The 18,476-nt window shown below is 37.4% G+C and overlaps 1 protein-coding gene across 1 annotated transcript in view; it reads left to right on the plus strand.

The window, feature by feature from the left end:
• LOC140141665 (uncharacterized) overlaps window positions 1–18,476 on the plus strand; it is a 50,418-nt gene that overhangs the window by 5,531 nt on the left and 26,411 nt on the right. The window contains exons 3-15 of the mRNA XM_072163576.1: window positions 2,170–2,241; window positions 4,548–4,625; window positions 4,938–5,018; window positions 5,629–5,700; window positions 6,191–6,354; window positions 6,729–6,805; window positions 10,548–10,737; window positions 13,682–13,849; window positions 14,428–14,559; window positions 15,055–15,189; window positions 15,650–16,066; window positions 16,622–16,810; window positions 17,878–17,966. Coding sequence (XP_072019677.1) covers window positions 2,170–2,241; window positions 4,548–4,625; window positions 4,938–5,018; window positions 5,629–5,700; window positions 6,191–6,354; window positions 6,729–6,805; window positions 10,548–10,737; window positions 13,682–13,849; window positions 14,428–14,559; window positions 15,055–15,189; window positions 15,650–16,066; window positions 16,622–16,810; window positions 17,878–17,966 — 1,864 coding nt within the window. The remainder of the gene's footprint in view (window positions 1–2,169; window positions 2,242–4,547; window positions 4,626–4,937; window positions 5,019–5,628; window positions 5,701–6,190; window positions 6,355–6,728; window positions 6,806–10,547; window positions 10,738–13,681; window positions 13,850–14,427; window positions 14,560–15,054; window positions 15,190–15,649; window positions 16,067–16,621; window positions 16,811–17,877; window positions 17,967–18,476) is intronic.

Genomic DNA, 18,476 nt, shown 5'->3' on the forward strand with positions numbered 1-18,476 from the left:
CCGCCCTCTGTTTGCCGCCCTTCTTCTTCCCGCCGCCCTTCGATTTTGCCGCCCCCTGCTTTGACCCCGGGGGGCTGGCGCCCCCAAAGCCCCCTCCAAAATACGTGCATGTTAATTGCATTTTTCCTATATTCACGGTCCCTATAGTATATTCAACCACAGACATTCCAATATCTGTGTTTCAACATTTCTAAACATTGCCCTTTGGGGATATATTTTTCATCTGGCATGTAGTTGTGAAAGATCAGGGTAAGTCAGTATACCTCACATCACTTCCATGCTCACATCTACGATGACCAGGCTGCGAAGCTACGCTCGTATATGCGGATGTATCTAAGCATTGCTGGGCAACCTGAAATTGGTCCAACTTTCTTATTGAGCAAATAACTCACATTTGTTTGTTATGTGTATATAGGGCAGGTATTTTATAAACGAAGACGACGGGTGTTTTATAATTGAATGAGGTAGATGGAAACGTAAGAGGATATGAAGTCATTTATTTTATATGCTCGTTGCTAATATAACGTCACTTATGTAATTCGGTCTCAGTGACATTTTTGGGGACGTTGATTTCTTGCACTTAACAAGATGTTTGCCTTATCAGGGAGTCCTGGAAAATACATAATTCGAAATAGAAAGCAATTATGAAAAAGAATATAGCTATACGTACTCAAATTTGCAAAAGTAATTCGATTTATTTTCAAATTCCATATTCAATTACTATATAATATTCATGTTTGATATACAATTAGGCCACGCTCTCCCATTGAACTGATTGCCACTATAAGTATATAGCACGAAAAAAATGAATGTACGATTTCAAAGATACAATTAAACTCCCATTCAATAATCCTAGCGCAAGTGTATTAAAATTGTTTATTGCTCAAAAATGAAGGATAAATCATTCAAATTGTCATTTAGTATTTTTGGAATGAAAAATTTGACAAAAACGTAAAATAAAATAAAACGAAGAAAACAGCAGTATTGACGAAGTAGTTGGAGCCCCATTCAAATACATGGATGCTAATTTATACAGCCTGTCTCAAAAGAAATTGTGCAAGTGAAGAGCGCCGTCTCTGGCAATTAGAAAATACCGTTGTGACATAATGCTTACATCAACATCAAGGGTATAGTCTTAGCTCACAAATGCCGTTTGTTCTGTTCAATTTGCTTATTTTAATCTCGAGATATGTTTAGTTAAAGACAAAAGGGTAAAATCACAATTGTGCCACTTTTACTTGGGGAGAGTGCTTTAGGCCTACATGTGATAGCATCAAGTCTATCAAGAGTTCCTTCGTGAAATTTACAAGAATGCATCAATTACACAATACAAAATTTTTTGACTGTTTAATCATGATGCAGGAATGATGATTATCTTTTTCCACTTAAAAGAGATTAAAAGATAAATAAATATTTCACATTCTGCTGTAAAAATGGATTTCACATTCTGCTGTTCTGCATGTGCATGTCAATCGATTGTATCATGGTAAATACTGTTCTCTCAGTCACTTATGTTAAAAGACAACAAATATTGCGCACTTATATATGTTATAGGTTAATGAACGCGTATTACTTGTTAGGAGAGATATTATGTACGCGTGCTGATGTTGATGCGTCTAATGCATGCGCCCCGAAAGGGGCAGTGCATTAGACGCATCAACATCAGCTATCATTGATTTACATGTACAGCTCTCTTCCCTAGTAAAACTTAGTGGCACAATTGTGATTTTACCCTTTCGTTGTTAAATAAACATATCTCGAAATTGGAACAAGCAAATTGAGCAGAACAAACGGCATTTGAGAGCTAAGACTGCGCCCGTAACGTTGATGTAAGCATTATGTCACAACGGTATTTCTAATTGCCAAAGAGGGCGCTTTTCACTTGCACAATTTTTTTTTGATGAGACAGGCTGTATAATGTCAGGATATAAATTAGCATACATAATGTAACTGTCTTATTTTGTCTTAAATACACGGGTTTTCGCTGAACAATATAGCAGGCTATGTTAGCACATCTATACACTAATAAAGGTGCCAAACTCTGAATTTTGATATTTTTTACGGTCGTCCGGATGAGCAAACCACTGAATGGGCCTTTAAGACAAAAAAAGTAAGAAAGTAAATGTAAGATAAAAACGATGACAAAACTTTTATGTTTTTTCGTTTCAGACGATTATCAGACAACTCAATCAGCAGTGTTAGTGTTGAAGATTTCAAATATCTAGGGTCTTTACAGAGATTGTGAGTATGATATCATTTAGGCTATACAGGGTGATTTAAAATGAACTGTACCCAACTTTACTCATTTTATATTCGCGGAGATTGTACATATCAAAAAACTATCATAGAAAGCAGTGATAAGTGTTCTGTAGTAGAAATTTTGAATTTTGATAATAAGTGGTTTTAGTCAGAAGATATCGCATTTTCAATTTATCATCCCATTTTAGACCAACACATGGAACCAGGGGCGTAAATCCATTTTTGAAAGTGGGGGGGACACAATGAAAATTATAAGTCATTGATACTTCGGCGCGACAGCGCCGCACGTCGCGGATCCGCGACGTAGGGGGGGTGTCTGAGGGGGGATGTTCCGCCCTCAGAAGTAAGAAACTTTTGCAAAATGAAGACCTAATTGAAGCCATTTGTTGGACCATTTTGGCACTATTATTGTGTAAAATTTTAGTGAAACAGCTGAAAAATTGTGAAATGATGGCCTAATAAGCCATTCGTGGACAAGTCTTCACTAAAACAGAAGCGAAAGCGACCACTTGTTTATGTATACGCAGGGGGGTGTCTGAGGGGGGATGTTCCCCCCTGAGAAGTAAGAACCTTTTGCAAAATGAAGACCTAATTGAAGCCATTTGGTGGACCATTTTGGCACTATTATTGTGTAAAATTTTAGTGAAACAGCTGAAAAATTGTGAAATGATGGCCTAATAAGCCATTCGTGGACAAGTCTTCACTAAAACAGAAGCGAAAGCGACCACTTGTTTATGTATACGCAGGGGGGTGTCTGAGGGGGATGTTCCCCCCTGAGAAGTAAGAACCTTTTGCAAAATGAAGACCTAATTGAAGCCATTTGGTGGACCATTTTGGCACTATTATTGTGTAAAATTTGAGCTTGAAACAGCTGAAAAATTGTGAAATGACGGCCTAACTTGTGGACAAGTCTTCACTAAAACAGAAGCGAGAGCGACCACTTGTTTATGTATACGCAGGGGGTGTCTGAGGGGGATGTTCCCCCCTGAGAAGTAAGAACCTGTTGCAAAATGAAGACCTAATTGAAGCCATTTGGTGGACCATTTTGGCACTATTATTGTGTAAAATTTGAGCTTGAAACAGCTGAAAAATTGTGAAATGACGGCCTAACTTGTGGACAAGTAAGTCTTCACTAAAACAGAAGCGAAAGCGACCACTTGTTTATGTATACGTCGTAGGGGGTGTCTGAGGGGGGATGTTCCGCAGATTTTGCAAAATGAAGGTCCAATTGAAGTCATTTGGTGCATAATTTTTACACTGTTATCATTAAAAATAAAATAAAAAAAGGGACCGAACTCAAGTTGCAAAAGTTTACTTGAGATTTGAAATTCGGAATTATTACTAAAGCATGCATGGATTGATGTTGAAGTCAGCATTGAGTCCGTCTTAAAACTGACTTTGGTGATAAAATGTGACGGGCCCTGTATATCGACGGGCCCACAGTACAGGCTTTTGGGCCGATGACCTGCCTTCAAGCAATGCCCAAAATAATCACAGGCCTATAATATATTATACTTACGATCGACTCGGCTGTGCGGATTTTTAGGTATGGGCAGTGATGGGCCTACTCAATTACGTGCAATTTAACGTTTTTCTTCTCTTTTTCTCCCTTTTCTCTTGTCTTTTTCTCCCTTTCTCTTCTCTTTTCTCCTTTTTTCCCTTTCTCTTCTCCCTTTTCCTTTTTTTTTTTTTTTTGGGGGTGGGGACCAAAATGTGGGGGGCATTTGGTATTGTGTCCCCCCCCACTTTGAAAAGTGAGGGGACGTGTCCCCCTGTCCCCCACCCGATTTACGCCCTTGCATGGAACCAAGTTTATCCGTGTTCTCTACCGCAGTAACAAAATTGGTGTGTTTTATAAAATGTACTTTTTGTTCAAAACCATTTGAGGTAAAGACATGATTTTTTCACCAATAATAGGAAACATACTATCCTGTTACAGCTTACAAACACAAATTATTTAAATGTCGGTAAATATTTTATCTTAATTTTTGAATTTGGGTACAGTTCATTTTAAATCACCCTGTATATTATCATGTTACATCCGTATAAGATAATTATTATAGTGATTTCTGCATAACGAGCGATTGGTATTTGACCAATGAGGTAGCGGGCTTTTCACGATGCCACAAAAAGCGCGCTACTTCATTGGCTGGAAACCAATCGCTCGTCGCACAGCGATGGAGTATAAATTCAGCTTAATGCCGATTAACAGGACTTTCACAAACAACATCATGTATTAAATTTTTACTTTTTTATAGTCTAAATATCTTATTGTTTTAACTAAATAGGTATCTTGATGGCAATTCCTTACGGAGTGATATGATCAGTGTTGGTGCGTTTCAGAACCTGGAAAATCTCGAGTATTTGTAAGTTACTTTTCTCCTCTACAAAATGTATATTTGTTCCACACACCAAGTTGGTATACCTGGCTCGAATCTTTCTATTTTTATATATTCTAGGTATCCTCTTGCATCATCCTTTGATCCTTGGTGTGTTTTGTACCTCGTCCGTTAGATGCACCATTACCTACTTTGTATTGCAAGAAAGTTATAACATAGGCCTATATAATAGGTTGATTAGATTCATAGCAAGAATTTTATAATCTAAATCTGTTTTACCTTTAATTATCATCTTAAATATAACATTTGTTTGCTTGTCTTAATACTTGCCTTCTTCAGGGATTTATCCGACAACCGCATTCGACCTGAAACAAGTCACATGACAGCATTGCTACAACCTCTCACATCGCTAATCTGGCTGTAAGTAAACAAATAAACATGTTAGTTTGCCTGTTCTAGATTAATCTGAAGAATAACCCGCTTCTACCGCCATTCTTAAGTTAACTATTAAACCAGTAAAGAACTATAAAAACATGTACCATTCGAGTAATCCTAAATGCATTGTATGAGTTAGAGTTGGAGTTAAAGTTGGAGTTAGATTTACATTTTTAGAGTCGATTTAAAGTTAGCGTTACAAGTTGGAGTTAGAGATGCATGACCAGCAACTTGTAACTCTAACTCTAAAATGCAACTCTAGGGCCTTATTGAACTCGAATTACAACTCTTACTTTAACTCTAAAATGCAACTCTAACTCTAAATCAAACATCGTGAAAGCGGCGACAAGAAGGGTATCATATCTCGTGATTATAAAATAACAAAAGCCAAAGCGTGTCATCGATGTTCACCCCATCAACGGCAGGAAAATGCCAATATAGGAATGGTCTATGTACATTTTATTGTCACGGGGTAATGGGATAATAGACACGTAAATTGCACATTATCTGAACTCGAACCTAATTTAAGCAGTAAATTTATTAAAACCGGAGAGAAAAACACATATTTAGGTTCCGATAATGAATTTCCTTTCAGGGATCTGTCTGACAATAATATTCCCATGATTACGCAAGGAATGATTACTATCTTCGATCGTCTACAAACACTGTGAGTAATACATTATTCTTATTGTTTATTGTTTGAAGAATGGGTGCATTTTCTACTCAAAAGTACTCAAAATCTACAATACCATAAAACCTCGTCTACAAGCATATAGAATGCTTCTGATGAAAGCTAAATTAATCCAGGCGCCATTATGGAATTTGAGCAAATAAAATATAGATCCAAGCATATACAAACATGTATTATTGTAAGACCAATCTATTGTATTAGCATATTTACGCATGTATCGTATTAATTTAGCTTTCATCTAAACTACTGTGCTTGTAGACGAGGTTTTACGGTATTTGATTTGAACATTGAAGATCAGAAGATTAATAGCTTCAATCTTTCTATTCTTGGAATAATATAAATTCATATAATTTCACATTCTTTTTATAAATATTTTCGCAGAGCCTAACAAACTTGACTACCAAAATGAGTATTTTGTTTTGATGAATACCACTTTTTAATTCTCATATATTTTTCTACCTTTTAGAACGCTTACGGGTAATGCCTTGGCATGTAACTGCGATATATTATGGTTGAAGAATTGGCTACTTAACACAAGGTTTGCTCCTCCTATTGTCAATGGAGCCGAATGTTATTCGCCATCCAGCCTTCGTAGACAACAGGTGGCATATGCACAATTCTGTCCTGGAGGTAAGGTTGTCGTGTCTGTCCCATTTGTCCTGTCCCGTTTGTCTGTGTGTCTCTCTGTCTGTAAGTGTGTTATTCGCCATCCAGCCTTCGTAGGCAACAGGTGGCATATGCACACTTCTGTCCTGGAGGTAAAGTTGCCGTGTCTGTCCCGTTTGTCCTGTCCCGTTTGTCTGTGTGCCTGTCGACTTCAGTCGCTTTCTTGTAAGGCCATTCACATATTATTGTGTGAGAGTAGTCATATAGTCATCTGGTTTTCGACATTATGGAAAAAAAACCAATTTATTTCCCAATTGTTGTCTCTGGTTTTGCATTCACTGTCATCTATTCCGATTATTTTCAACATTACACAGTATAATTTACTATTGTATTTCCAGCCGGTAGATGTTACCAATGTAACGATGCGGCATCAAATGAAGACTGTACCAGTATACAAGATTGCAGCGCTGACCAGGTATGACATATACAGTTAGCAGCCTGGACAACCGATTCTTTTGTTCTGCAAGACTACTCAGTCATTTAATGAGGCAATACAAACGATCGAATTTGGTGTTGAAATGAGCTAAATTTTGAGTTACAACTTTTCAATGTAAAATTTATTTTCTCGGCCAAATAAAAAGCAATCATTTTCATTTTTTCAGTAAATGTCAGGTCAAATTGTAGTGCTTGATACTGTATTTTTTTTCAAATCCTAGTGTTAAACTTAGGCGTGAAATTCAGTCATTTCGTGTAAGATTTTCGATTTTGATAGGCTTAAACTCTGCCCGCGAGCCTTTTTTTGGATCAACCTTTTAGCTTTTCAAAGTAATATAGTTCGCTAATGAAGGATTTTTCCCAACTTTCTAACGCACATCACCGTGAGCGATATATCATAGTTTTGTCAGAATTTCCGTTTTGATTTCATCATTTTTTATTCCCGCCTGAAAAATTTCAAAATCAACGCGTGAAATCAAAAGCTAATACTAGCATTGTGGATCGATATCCCTGGGTTTAATAGGAATACCGGCATGGGTACAGTGTTGCCAGAACTTCAATATAGCAACGAAATTCCCAGACCTAATAGCGATCCTACTGATCACAGCCGCGTAGCTGGGATTTTTTCCAAGGGGGGGGGGGGTAAGCCTGTATGGGGCGGTGGCCCAAATCCACAAAATTTCCCTGCACTTGGGGGAGGGGCGGGGGCCCAAATAGACAATTTTTGCCAGGCTTATTGAATATAATCGTATGGTATTGCATATCGTATGGATTCTCCATCTCTCTTCCTCTCTTCTCCCTCTGTCAGGTTTTTGTTTTTTAACAAAAACCTGTTCAAGCAATTATTTAAAATTGCTTACCTAAAAACAGAATAACTTGGATGTTAATACTTGACGTAGTGTTTCAATTGTGTGACTGGGTATGGTTCCTTTTGTTTGTGTTTGTTTGAAACTGCTTTTGGAAACCCACCGAAAGTCATAGGCCCTAATGAAGCAGCCAAAACAATACCAGGTTAAACATGGAAGTTTATAAAAACCTATAAATAACCATAAAAAAAAAAAACATTTGTGGCAACAAAAAGCCTTGCATTGAAAGTCATGGTTAAAGTGTGTTGATTACCACACCAAAGTTTCCCTACATACACCCCCACTACCCACCTCACACACCACTGCACCCACCCCACCCTATAGGCCTACATGTACATGATATTACATAATAATATATAGCATAGCTATACATTTAGGTATAGCGCTTAATTATGACAAATAGGCCGATGGTTATAGGCCTACATGTCAAATTAAAAACAAACCCGAACACTGATGAATCTCTACAGAAACCCGAACACAAGTCTGAAGGGTGTAATGAAAATGGCAACCCGCGATGGGGGGGGGGGGGGGGGGGTAGGTCATACAAAATTCACATGGAGATAGGAGGGACAGAAGATTAAAATCCCCTATAATAACACGCTAATTTTTCTAGGTTTGGACCGTGGATTTTCATGAACCTCAAGCGTGCGTCTCTTAATATGGACTAACCTAGGTAAACAAACACACAGACAGACAAAATGGTTTTCATAATCATGGAATCCATATAAATTGAAATTGCAGGCTATCACGGGAGCAAATTTTTAAAATTCACCTCATTTACCAATTGGGGATTTGGGCTACCAAATCGCTAGTCGGGCAATCTTCATGATCTTTGCCTTTCAATGGAAAATTGCCCTGGATGACAACAATGAAAATATCGACTATTTCTGCTGGTTGCGCACGAGATAAAAGCACCGAGTTTGACATTTTCAGAGCATGAAGGGAAAAAGGGTAAAATAAAAACGGAAATTCTGACAAAACTATAATATATAGACCCACACGATGTGCTTTACAGAGGTGGGAAATATCTTTCTTTAGCAAACTATATTAGTTTGAGACGCTAAAAAATCAATTCCGTAAAAAGCTCGCAGGCGAACTCAAGGCCTATAAAAATCAAAAATATCACACTAAAAGATACAATTTGATGCTTAATTTTAACACCAGGATTTTAAAAAAATGTATATCCAAGCACCAAGTTTTTAACTGACATTACTGAAGAAAAAAAAAATATTGCTTTATATTTGACCGAGAAAATTAATTTCATAGCAAAAAGGTGTATCTCTGAATTGTGCTGATTTTAACATGTATCGATCGACTTTTAGCGCGACTAAGCATTTCTAAAGAATCGGTTGTCCAGGTAGGTGACTGTATACTTTTAACCGTAGAACTACTGAGCCATATTTGCTAACGTCATATACCGTTTTATTTGGTACTAATGTACTAATAGCTATTGGGTATCCTCTATCCACACGGCGTCAACACCCTGTATTATAAATATTATTTTCATACACTCCATACTCCGTTGGTGAAATCAATATTCTATTGTTGACATAGATAAAGAAAGTTTACATATGCATTGTGAAATACACGTGTGATCGAATATTCAATACAAGCACCTGGATTTTAGGTGAATGGGCTATTTGTGTTCCTTTATATGATTGTAATTCTCAAAATTAAATATATCACAATTTTAACTTACGATTTAAAAATCGTTACGCCAAAAATGCAGTAAAAATGTATCCAGAGCCAACAGCAATGGTCGCTAATTAGTGTATTTAATTTCAAGTTAGTGTATTAAAAACAAAACCTGTGGTTTACCTCAAAACAAATCGAATTTCCTTGTAATAGCAACACCATATGGGATACTAGAGCATGCGCAAATCGTAATAATTTGTAGAATAGAACTTGGTGGTATCTCACATGATAGTCGTACTATGCTTAGCCTGAGTCGCTCGGCCTATCTCGAACAAAATCGCCATGCGTAGCTATTGAAAAACGAGAGGATTCGCCGTACTATCACGGCAATTTTTGACACGAAGATATAGGGATGATGACGCTGTGATCCAGTGATACCAAAATAAGTGTAAATCAATATCTCTTGGTATCATTTAACGAGAGCGTAATGAAAAACATGGATTTTACTGAGAAATATATATATGGTGGGCCACCAATCTCCCTGGTCAATTTTGGTGGTCGGCCCAATCCCTGGGTACGGTGCTGGGGTAAAAATGTTAAAACTAAAATGAGCGCAAAGAATGAATCTGCGATTAGCGTTAGTCGTTTGGGCATAAAGACGCGCATTTTGTTTTATTCCTACCTTGAATAAGGTGCTGGGTAAAAGTGTATCACTACAATGAGCACAAAGGATGAATCTACGATTAGTTTTAGTCGTTTGGGCATAAAGACGCGCATTTTGTTTCATTCCTACCTTGGGTAAGGTGCTGGGTAAAATTGTATCACTACAATGAGCGCAAAGGATGAATCTACAATTAGCTTAAGTCGTTTGGGCGTAAAGACGCGCATTTTGTTTTATTCCTACCTTGGGTAAGGTGCTGGGTAAAATTGTATCACTACAATGAGCGCAGAGGATGAATCTGCGATAAGCTTTAGTCGTTTGGGCGTAAAGACGCGCATTTCTTTTTATGACGGATGAAAAACCCATGGTTGGGTGGTACAACCCCTTCGTAGTTCTAGTTTTAACTTTCACAAATAGGTCAACATTCAGTAGCAATTGTCCACTTGTGCCAATATGCACGAGATGCATATAAGTTACGCTGTTGTATTTTCGTTGATTTCCGCATAATGACGAATATAAATGCGAAACGCTAAAAATTTCCTTTTTGTTTGCACCAACAGGACGCGTGCCAGAACGTAATCCGCACCAGTAACGGCGTCAAACGTATCTCCAAAGGCTGTCAACAACTCCAAGCATGTCTTAACAACAACGGCGGGAATCTGGACAATTGTAATACCGATCAGCCAGACAGTGCCTGCTGGCACTGTTGTCAAGGAGACCTCTGCAATATGCCTGAAACGGCGGTTGTTAGTAAGTAATGGCAACCAACTCTTATCACATTTTATCATATCATGAACTAACACCAGCATGTCGTATGTGTTGTATGTTCCGTGTTATTCCTTATAGCAGAACTGATTCTTTTAAAATGTTTTGGTACTTGAATAGAAATGTTGTAGTTCCTGAAAGAATCTGGTTTAGTATATCCTAGCCTCAAATTCGGCATCACCTTTGACGAGGTCACCAAACGTCTGAGTTGCCCTTTAAAAATGAGCTTTCGTATAGTATCTGTTATCTCATCTGTAAGCCCCCTCGTCCTTGTTCATAAAGCACCGTGTGTCATTGACACCTAGATTCGCACAGGATGTGATAAGAACGGATTACATTTGTAAATGAGTACACAATACATCGAACTCAATAAGAACTATTTCTGTTTTAAGAACTGTGGCAGTGTATAGACGATCTCATTGAATCGGTTTCCAATCCTGTGTGGTTTCTAAATTGCATTACTTAAAACTGTGCAACTCATTTGTTTGTATGAGAAGTTATAGTGTAAGATATGCGGGTGGTGAAATGACAGTTAACATTTAATGCTATTACTGTATACTTTTCATATATCTTGGTGTGTTTTGCTTACTATTTGTTATGTTCTTCGCACTTTTGCACCCTTCCATACCTTCGCACACCTTTTCAGCCTTTGTGTCGCATCTCTCATCATCCAACATACTGTCTCATAAAAAATCGAGGTCTTGGGTTCGATTCCGTGGTATATAGGTATGTTTTGCGAAACTGCGAAACGTACGATAGGAGTTATTTTGTGCCGAGTGCGTTTTTACCGAAATTATACATTCGAACCAACATCGTCAAAGTATAACTGTATCCCAATCCACGAGAAGGGCCTTATGTATCAAAACGAAATAATAAATAAAGTTAACTGACCAAAAGATAATAATGTACATCTTGAAATGTTTCAAAAGGTTTTGTTATCGAAGTTAAATACACAAAACCAGGCAAAAACGTACTTGTTCTGCTGACAGTTTCGTCAGTGAGCCAAACACTTTATTGCAGTGGGTATTGTTGTGACCTTGGAACAGCTGAGTGACGCCCTTATGGTAAGTCTGGACACATTTCAGTCGCTCAGTTGTTAGATCGTCAGAACAATACCAGCTTTTCTAAAGTCGGTGGTATACTGACGGATGCATCAGCAAAATAAATAGGCCTCTGTTTTTGCCTGTTTGTCAGATAAAACTGTATTTAACATTATATCAATGTAGATATGAAAATAGAGACAAAATTGCATATTAAACATACGGTTTCGTGAACAATATCGACATCTAAATGTCAAAGTTCGAACTATTACCTGCATGACCAATTTGCAGTATCCCGAAGACACCGTAACCATGGTAACATTAACAACTGTTTACGTCAGCATGGTGATTTTGCATGTAAGTGCACTTTTATGTACTTTTGTTATTTGTAGTAAACTTGTGAATATGTAGTTATTGTCTGTACTATAATCGCCTTTCCTTAACTCTATGATAACTTCCTTAATAATATTTCCTTTGACTACAAACCCTCATGATCCAGGACCGAGCGCCGATGTCGCGACCAAGAAGCCGCTATTTATGTTCAGTCAATCAGTTTCTCAATTGCACATTGAGCTTATAGTGGCACTTGCGTACTAACTGTGGGAATGTCCCCCTGGATTGAATTGGTAGAACAAAAATAACATTTGTGATATGCATCTTCCTTTTTGTCCTGTTTTGGGCCAAAATAGTCATATTTTAGAATTAGTAAAGTTATTCTGCTACTGTCTGCGGGACGTATTTTTAATTTTACACACGGAAATGTTGGCCGATACGACTGTGTGATTGGCACAAACTAGACCATGCACTCTTTGACTTTTTTTTTTTTTTTCAAACAACAATGAGTACATTCCTATTAATTGAATGACCATACCAAAATTCAAACAGAAAAACCAAACTATGTGTTTCGATCATAAAATACACGACAAAAATGGATGTAAATATGTTTGATGAGGTTAAGTTAAGGTTATCTGCACTGTCAATGTCCCGACTTTTTCTTTCGTTCCCTTCCCCTCGTGCACATGATTCCCTTTACACTGCGCACAAAATAGGTATTCGCTGTAGAAGTGATGATTAATTAGAATAGCAATAGGTACAATTGTTCGCATATATCGCACATCACTAGTAAATTCACACGGTACCTCTGCATTGAACCTTATCATGCTGATCACTCGCACCTGTAAGATTAGTATCTTTGAAAAGAGCGGTATTGTATTCAATCTTTTATTGCAGACATACACAAGTGATGGTGCAACCTAATTGTAGTTCAGGGCGATATTCGAAAATCGTTTTAACATATTGCTATGGTAGTTAATCCTGTTACATCATCACTTTGGTAGCCGGGCGTGGTATTGATGCCATGCTGAGCTAGGAGTTAAGGACTAAGACTGCCATTACTGTGAAGAAATTGGTGAATTATGTGATTTGCATTTTGTTTTGATTTTCATGTTATTTTGGTTTCGTCTTATTTAACTACATTTTCACTTGGCTCACAAAAATAACCAATGAGTCCTTATTAATGGTCACACGCACGCGATTTTAAAATTGTGGAATGATGTTGATTCAACTATAGAGCATTTTGACCAAATACCTCTAATTTATGGCATTTATATAACTGTTTATACTGTATTTTGACACGCACTTTATTTATTTCCTCCAAAACAGTCGGTATTAATACAACATCCTCATAAATATCTCCCTATGCCGATATATCTTTCACCGACGGTACGCTTCCTTCTTAGACATATACTTTGCAAACGCTTGACAGGTTATTCGGTTTCCATGGTCCCACAATTATTATTGTAAGAACAAATAAAAGGGAATGAGAGGAAAATATCACTTTCAGATTTACTTATTTTTTATCAACAATTTTTTTCCATTATTGTTTTCAGTTGATGGCTGTCGTGTGTACCAAACACCCAATCAGTATGTGTACAGATACCCATGGCCTAGAGTTCCTAATACTGTTACCGCAGTAACATTCAAACTACGCGCCAATAATGACGGGCATATTGCCTTGTCCGATGAACGTGTTGATAAAGATGAACTTATAGAAATAGGTGAGTATGGGGTTTGATGCGTTAAAGTAAAACTACGCGGTGTAATTCAAAATCGAATATTGTATTATTCTATTATATTTTTTAGATTAAAAGAAAGGACCATTTTTCATTTGTGGTGCGTACCACCACGATGTCAACCACTTCAGCATTTTTTTCTGTGTGATTCGGGTGGGGGTTCTCATCTTTCGTTTGAGTGGGGATTTACGGCTGGGACACTGAAAACTATCCGACTTTAAACCAAATTTGACGAAAAACAGATCCGAAATTACTCCAATTTTTGGAAAAGTTGTGGCAAATTTTGCTAGACAAGGATATGACAATTTGGTATTTTTTCCAAGAATATTTTGAAAAACACCCGAAATATACTCTTTCGTAAACAAATTTTTCATGAAAATGATTGCCATCAATAACCCAAAATAGCTGCAAATGCACCCTTAGTCTTTAACTAAATGGTAGAAATGCACCCGAATCTGCCGCACATCCCCGTAGCCTCATTTCCACTAAGAACCCTCCCCGGCCCATTTGAAAGACAAACTCTGTTAATCCTAATAAGAACTATTTATTGTTTCTGTTTACAGTTTTAGGTGGCTGGAAAAATAACAAATCGGTGATACGGTCATGCAAACAATGCTCTCCATTGGCCGAGGCGTCCACTCCCGACCTGCTGATGTCCCCAACAGAAGACAAGCATTTCTACGTAACATTTGAAGGTAAGGTAACATTTGAAGGTAAGGTGTCCTCAGCCTGCTACGATAATTGCCATTTTTGGTAATTTTGAGAACAAAGTACAAACTACAAACTAGTATTGCATACAACACGAACAAGCCGGCCAGCTTAATGACCTTTGACCCCGAATCCGTGAGCATCATATAGACACTGGCTTATGTCAATTCATGTGTGTGATTAGCGATACTCAGCTATGTTGTTTGTGGCAGAAGATGCAATTTGAAGGTATTTCGTCTCGGACCGGAAATGATCCCTTAATTACCTTTGACCCCAAATAAAAAAATATCACATATACACTGCGTAACACATTTCATGTATTATGAATGTATCTCATTTGTCGATGTAAAGTCGGGTAATGATTAGACAGTAAAAAGTCAAGTTACGGCTTAATCAGAGCGATGACATGGGCATATTACATCGTTTTCTTGTTAATATTTATTTTGTAAGCATCTCTTCTATATGTGTATTGTTATTCAAAGGTTCCGTAATAAATGTCGGAATTGTTGGTATGGCTCCAATCTTGACGCATCAATTCGATGAAGAACCGACCATCAACTTCATCGGAATATCAACTGGCTGGGGAAGCACTGGTCAGTGGACTTTCTGTGGCTATGGTAAGTTATTTACCATAACTTGGTATCTTGATATCCAAGTTTAATTTTAAATACTAAAGTACCTTTTTGGCGTGCATGACACATATTATACACTGTTTATTTGATGTTACTTTTGTCATTTATTTGTATATATTTATTTATTTATGTGTTATTTTATGGTACTATTTGTTATTTATTTATTTATTTATTTATTTATTTATTTATTTATTTATTTATTTATTTATTTATTTATTTATTTATTTGCTTTTTTGTGAGTAGGTATATATACTTTAATGGAATTTAACATATATTTTATTTAAAAAAATCAATTTCAATTAGAAAAACACGTGCGAAAGAGCTGAATGTATTTCTTTAATAAATAAAATCAAAATGCGCTCGTCACAATTAAAAACAGTATGAGAATATAGTTAGCTGATAAAAGTGCGTACACGCTGCATACATTTACCCATTTACTCAGTAGACACCAACTGGGCGCCATTACCAACGCCAATACCACTACCAGCTATCCCATTGGAAGATAAAGTTGAAGATGGTGCCATTCGACTGGCGGGAAATTTAAATTCAACACAAGGACACGTGGAAATATTTCACCGCGGACAATGGGGAAGAATATGCGGCAGCACAAAATGGAACATACAAAGCGCGTCGGTTGTGTGCCGACAACTTGGGTTGGAGAAAGCTATTGCCGCTTATGCATCGGCTGATCAAAACTCTGGTAGTATAAAATCTCCTCAATCGCTGGTTTGGCTTGATGACGTCACATGCATAGGTAATGAGGAAAGAATAACAACGTGTAAGCATCGTGGATTGAAATACCAGGAATGTCGGAAATCGCAATATGCGTATGTGATTTGCGACAGTGGCCAAGATCCAATAGGTAAATATTCTCTACTTTGTTCCGAAAGGAAAGTTTTTCACTTGGAAATTTTAATATACATATATGGAATAACGAGATTTCTATTATGATAGTTCTTTTGAAGTTCTAGTTACTGTAATGATTAGGTAGACAACCCTAACCATGGCATGTAGTGTTTGCTCTTCTTTGGTGTTTTTAGGTTGGTAACTCTAGTACTATCTTTAGCACTTTGATATTCCTTGTTTGTTCTTGCATCATTTTTTCACATAATTTTCAAATAAACAGCCACTCTTTTGATTAATACTGGTGCTAAAATATAAATGGGTACTACGAAAGACAAATCATTTATTATTGATATATTCTTCCTCCATAATCTAGAAATCGAATCATAATCTTTTTTCAAAACGTTTTATTCTTTGTACTAACATTTAATACTGCATGATCTCTCCTGTGACTTCATGTACAAACAATATTAGCACTGATTTGAAAAATAACATAACAATTAATTTAGCACATGAAACATACAGGAGATGAGTAAAAATAAATTTTTTTACATTTTTCGTTTTCATTCATCAGGTAAAAAACGTAAAAGAAGTAAACGAGAATCGATAACGGCATGTCCAGCAGGTTGGAACACACACGGTGATTACTGCTATTATGTCAGTTCCGAGGCGGTTACATTTGGTGACGCTCAAACCGCGTGTCTAGGAATGAATGCTATGTTAACATCAATACATGATCAAGATGAACAAGAATTTCTGTCTGGTAAGTGAAAATATTTGTATTCAGTCAGTCAGTCAGTCAGTCAGTCGTCTTCATTCACTCAAACAAAATATTACTAATCAAACAGATTTACAATTAGTAAGTTTTTAGCGGGTTCGCCGTCGGACAAGTTTAGAACTATCAAGCTTTCGTCTGGAGTAGGACAAAGTACCGGTACCTAAGTATGAGACATGTAGGCCGCCCCTTACCTATCTGTGGCTCTGAAAAGAGCCGTTCAAGCAGACCTCGCCTGTCTGCTAATGTAAACGTTTTTGGTGGCTCTTAAAAGAGTCGTTCACTGAAAACTGACCTTGTGAACAGGGAACAAGCAGACCTCGTCTATCTGCTAATGTAAAAGTTTTTGGTGGCTCTGAAAAGAGCCGTTCACGGAAGATTGTCCGTGTCAACAGAGAACAAGCAGACCTCGCCTATTTGCTAATATAAAAAGGTGGCTCTGAGAAGAACCGTTCATTGAAGACTGCCCCTTGTCAACAAAGAACAAGCAGGTCAGCTTGTTTACTGTTCACAAAGGGCATTCTTCAGTGAACGGCTCTTTTCAGAGCCACCAAAAACGTTTAAATTAGCAGGTAGGCGAGGTCTGCTTGTTCACTGCTCACAGTGAACGGCTTTTTAGAGTCAACAGTAGGCAAGGAGCAGCATACATGTCTCATACTTGGGTACAATATATTTATTTATTATTTTTATTTATTACTTTGTCCTGAAGTGAGAGTTACTCCTGACGAAAGCTTGGCAGTTCTAAACTTGTCCGACGGCGAGCCCGCTAAAAACTTACTAATTGGTATGAACTCCCGTCGTAGAAGCCTATCCCACAATATGTTTAATCAAGCAGGTTGTTCACTTTATGAAATTATTATAACAGTCAAATCAAAGCACTTCAGATCTGATCCTCAAATAAAAAATACCGTAGAATTCCAGCTAAAAGCATACATACCGCTAAATGAGTTTTTTTTGTGGAGGGTGTCTGCCTTTCGTCTCTTTAGTAAAAGAATTTCGTAAGGAACTTGTCGATAACCAAAGAAATAATTATTGTTTTCCCTTAATATTGGCAGATCTAGTCGCAGCAGGCAATGGACAAAAGTGGATTGGTTTAAATGATATAGACGTAGAGGGCACTTTTACATGGATAGATGGAACTCCGGTAAGAACAGCGGGTCTACCACCATAAATATCTACAAGAGCTTGTGTTGGTATCATATCAACAGGCCCGCAACCAGGATTTTGAAAAAGAAAACTTGGGGGATTTGAAAAAGTGGACTTATTTTTCTTCAAAATTTGTACCTTTTTTGACCTAAAGGGCATAAAAACATCCGTTTTTCCGTTGCTAGCCTCTGGCCTTTGGCGATTGGGGCTAATTTACGGGCCTTTAGATCAATAATAGTTTATAGCCACTGCATAACGCTATTCCAGTTGAAATCCATACACACCAAATGGAAGACTTAAAATTATTATTCTCAATCACTAGCTCACAAAAATTAAATAATGTCGTCTGGAAGTGTCGAGGGGGTTGCAAAAGCGACGAGCTATCCATCGCTTTTCAAGAGCGATTGCCCATAGCTTTTCAAGCGACACAACACTCGCGGTAAGTAATTCGGCGCGGTAAGTAATTTATAGTTTGATCAATTCGCAATCGGCGAGCCTTATAACATCG

The sequence above is a fragment of the Amphiura filiformis genome, chromosome 19, assembly GCF_039555335.1.
Source record: "Amphiura filiformis chromosome 19, Afil_fr2py, whole genome shotgun sequence".
Taxonomy (NCBI): domain Eukaryota; kingdom Metazoa; phylum Echinodermata; class Ophiuroidea; order Amphilepidida; family Amphiuridae; genus Amphiura; species Amphiura filiformis.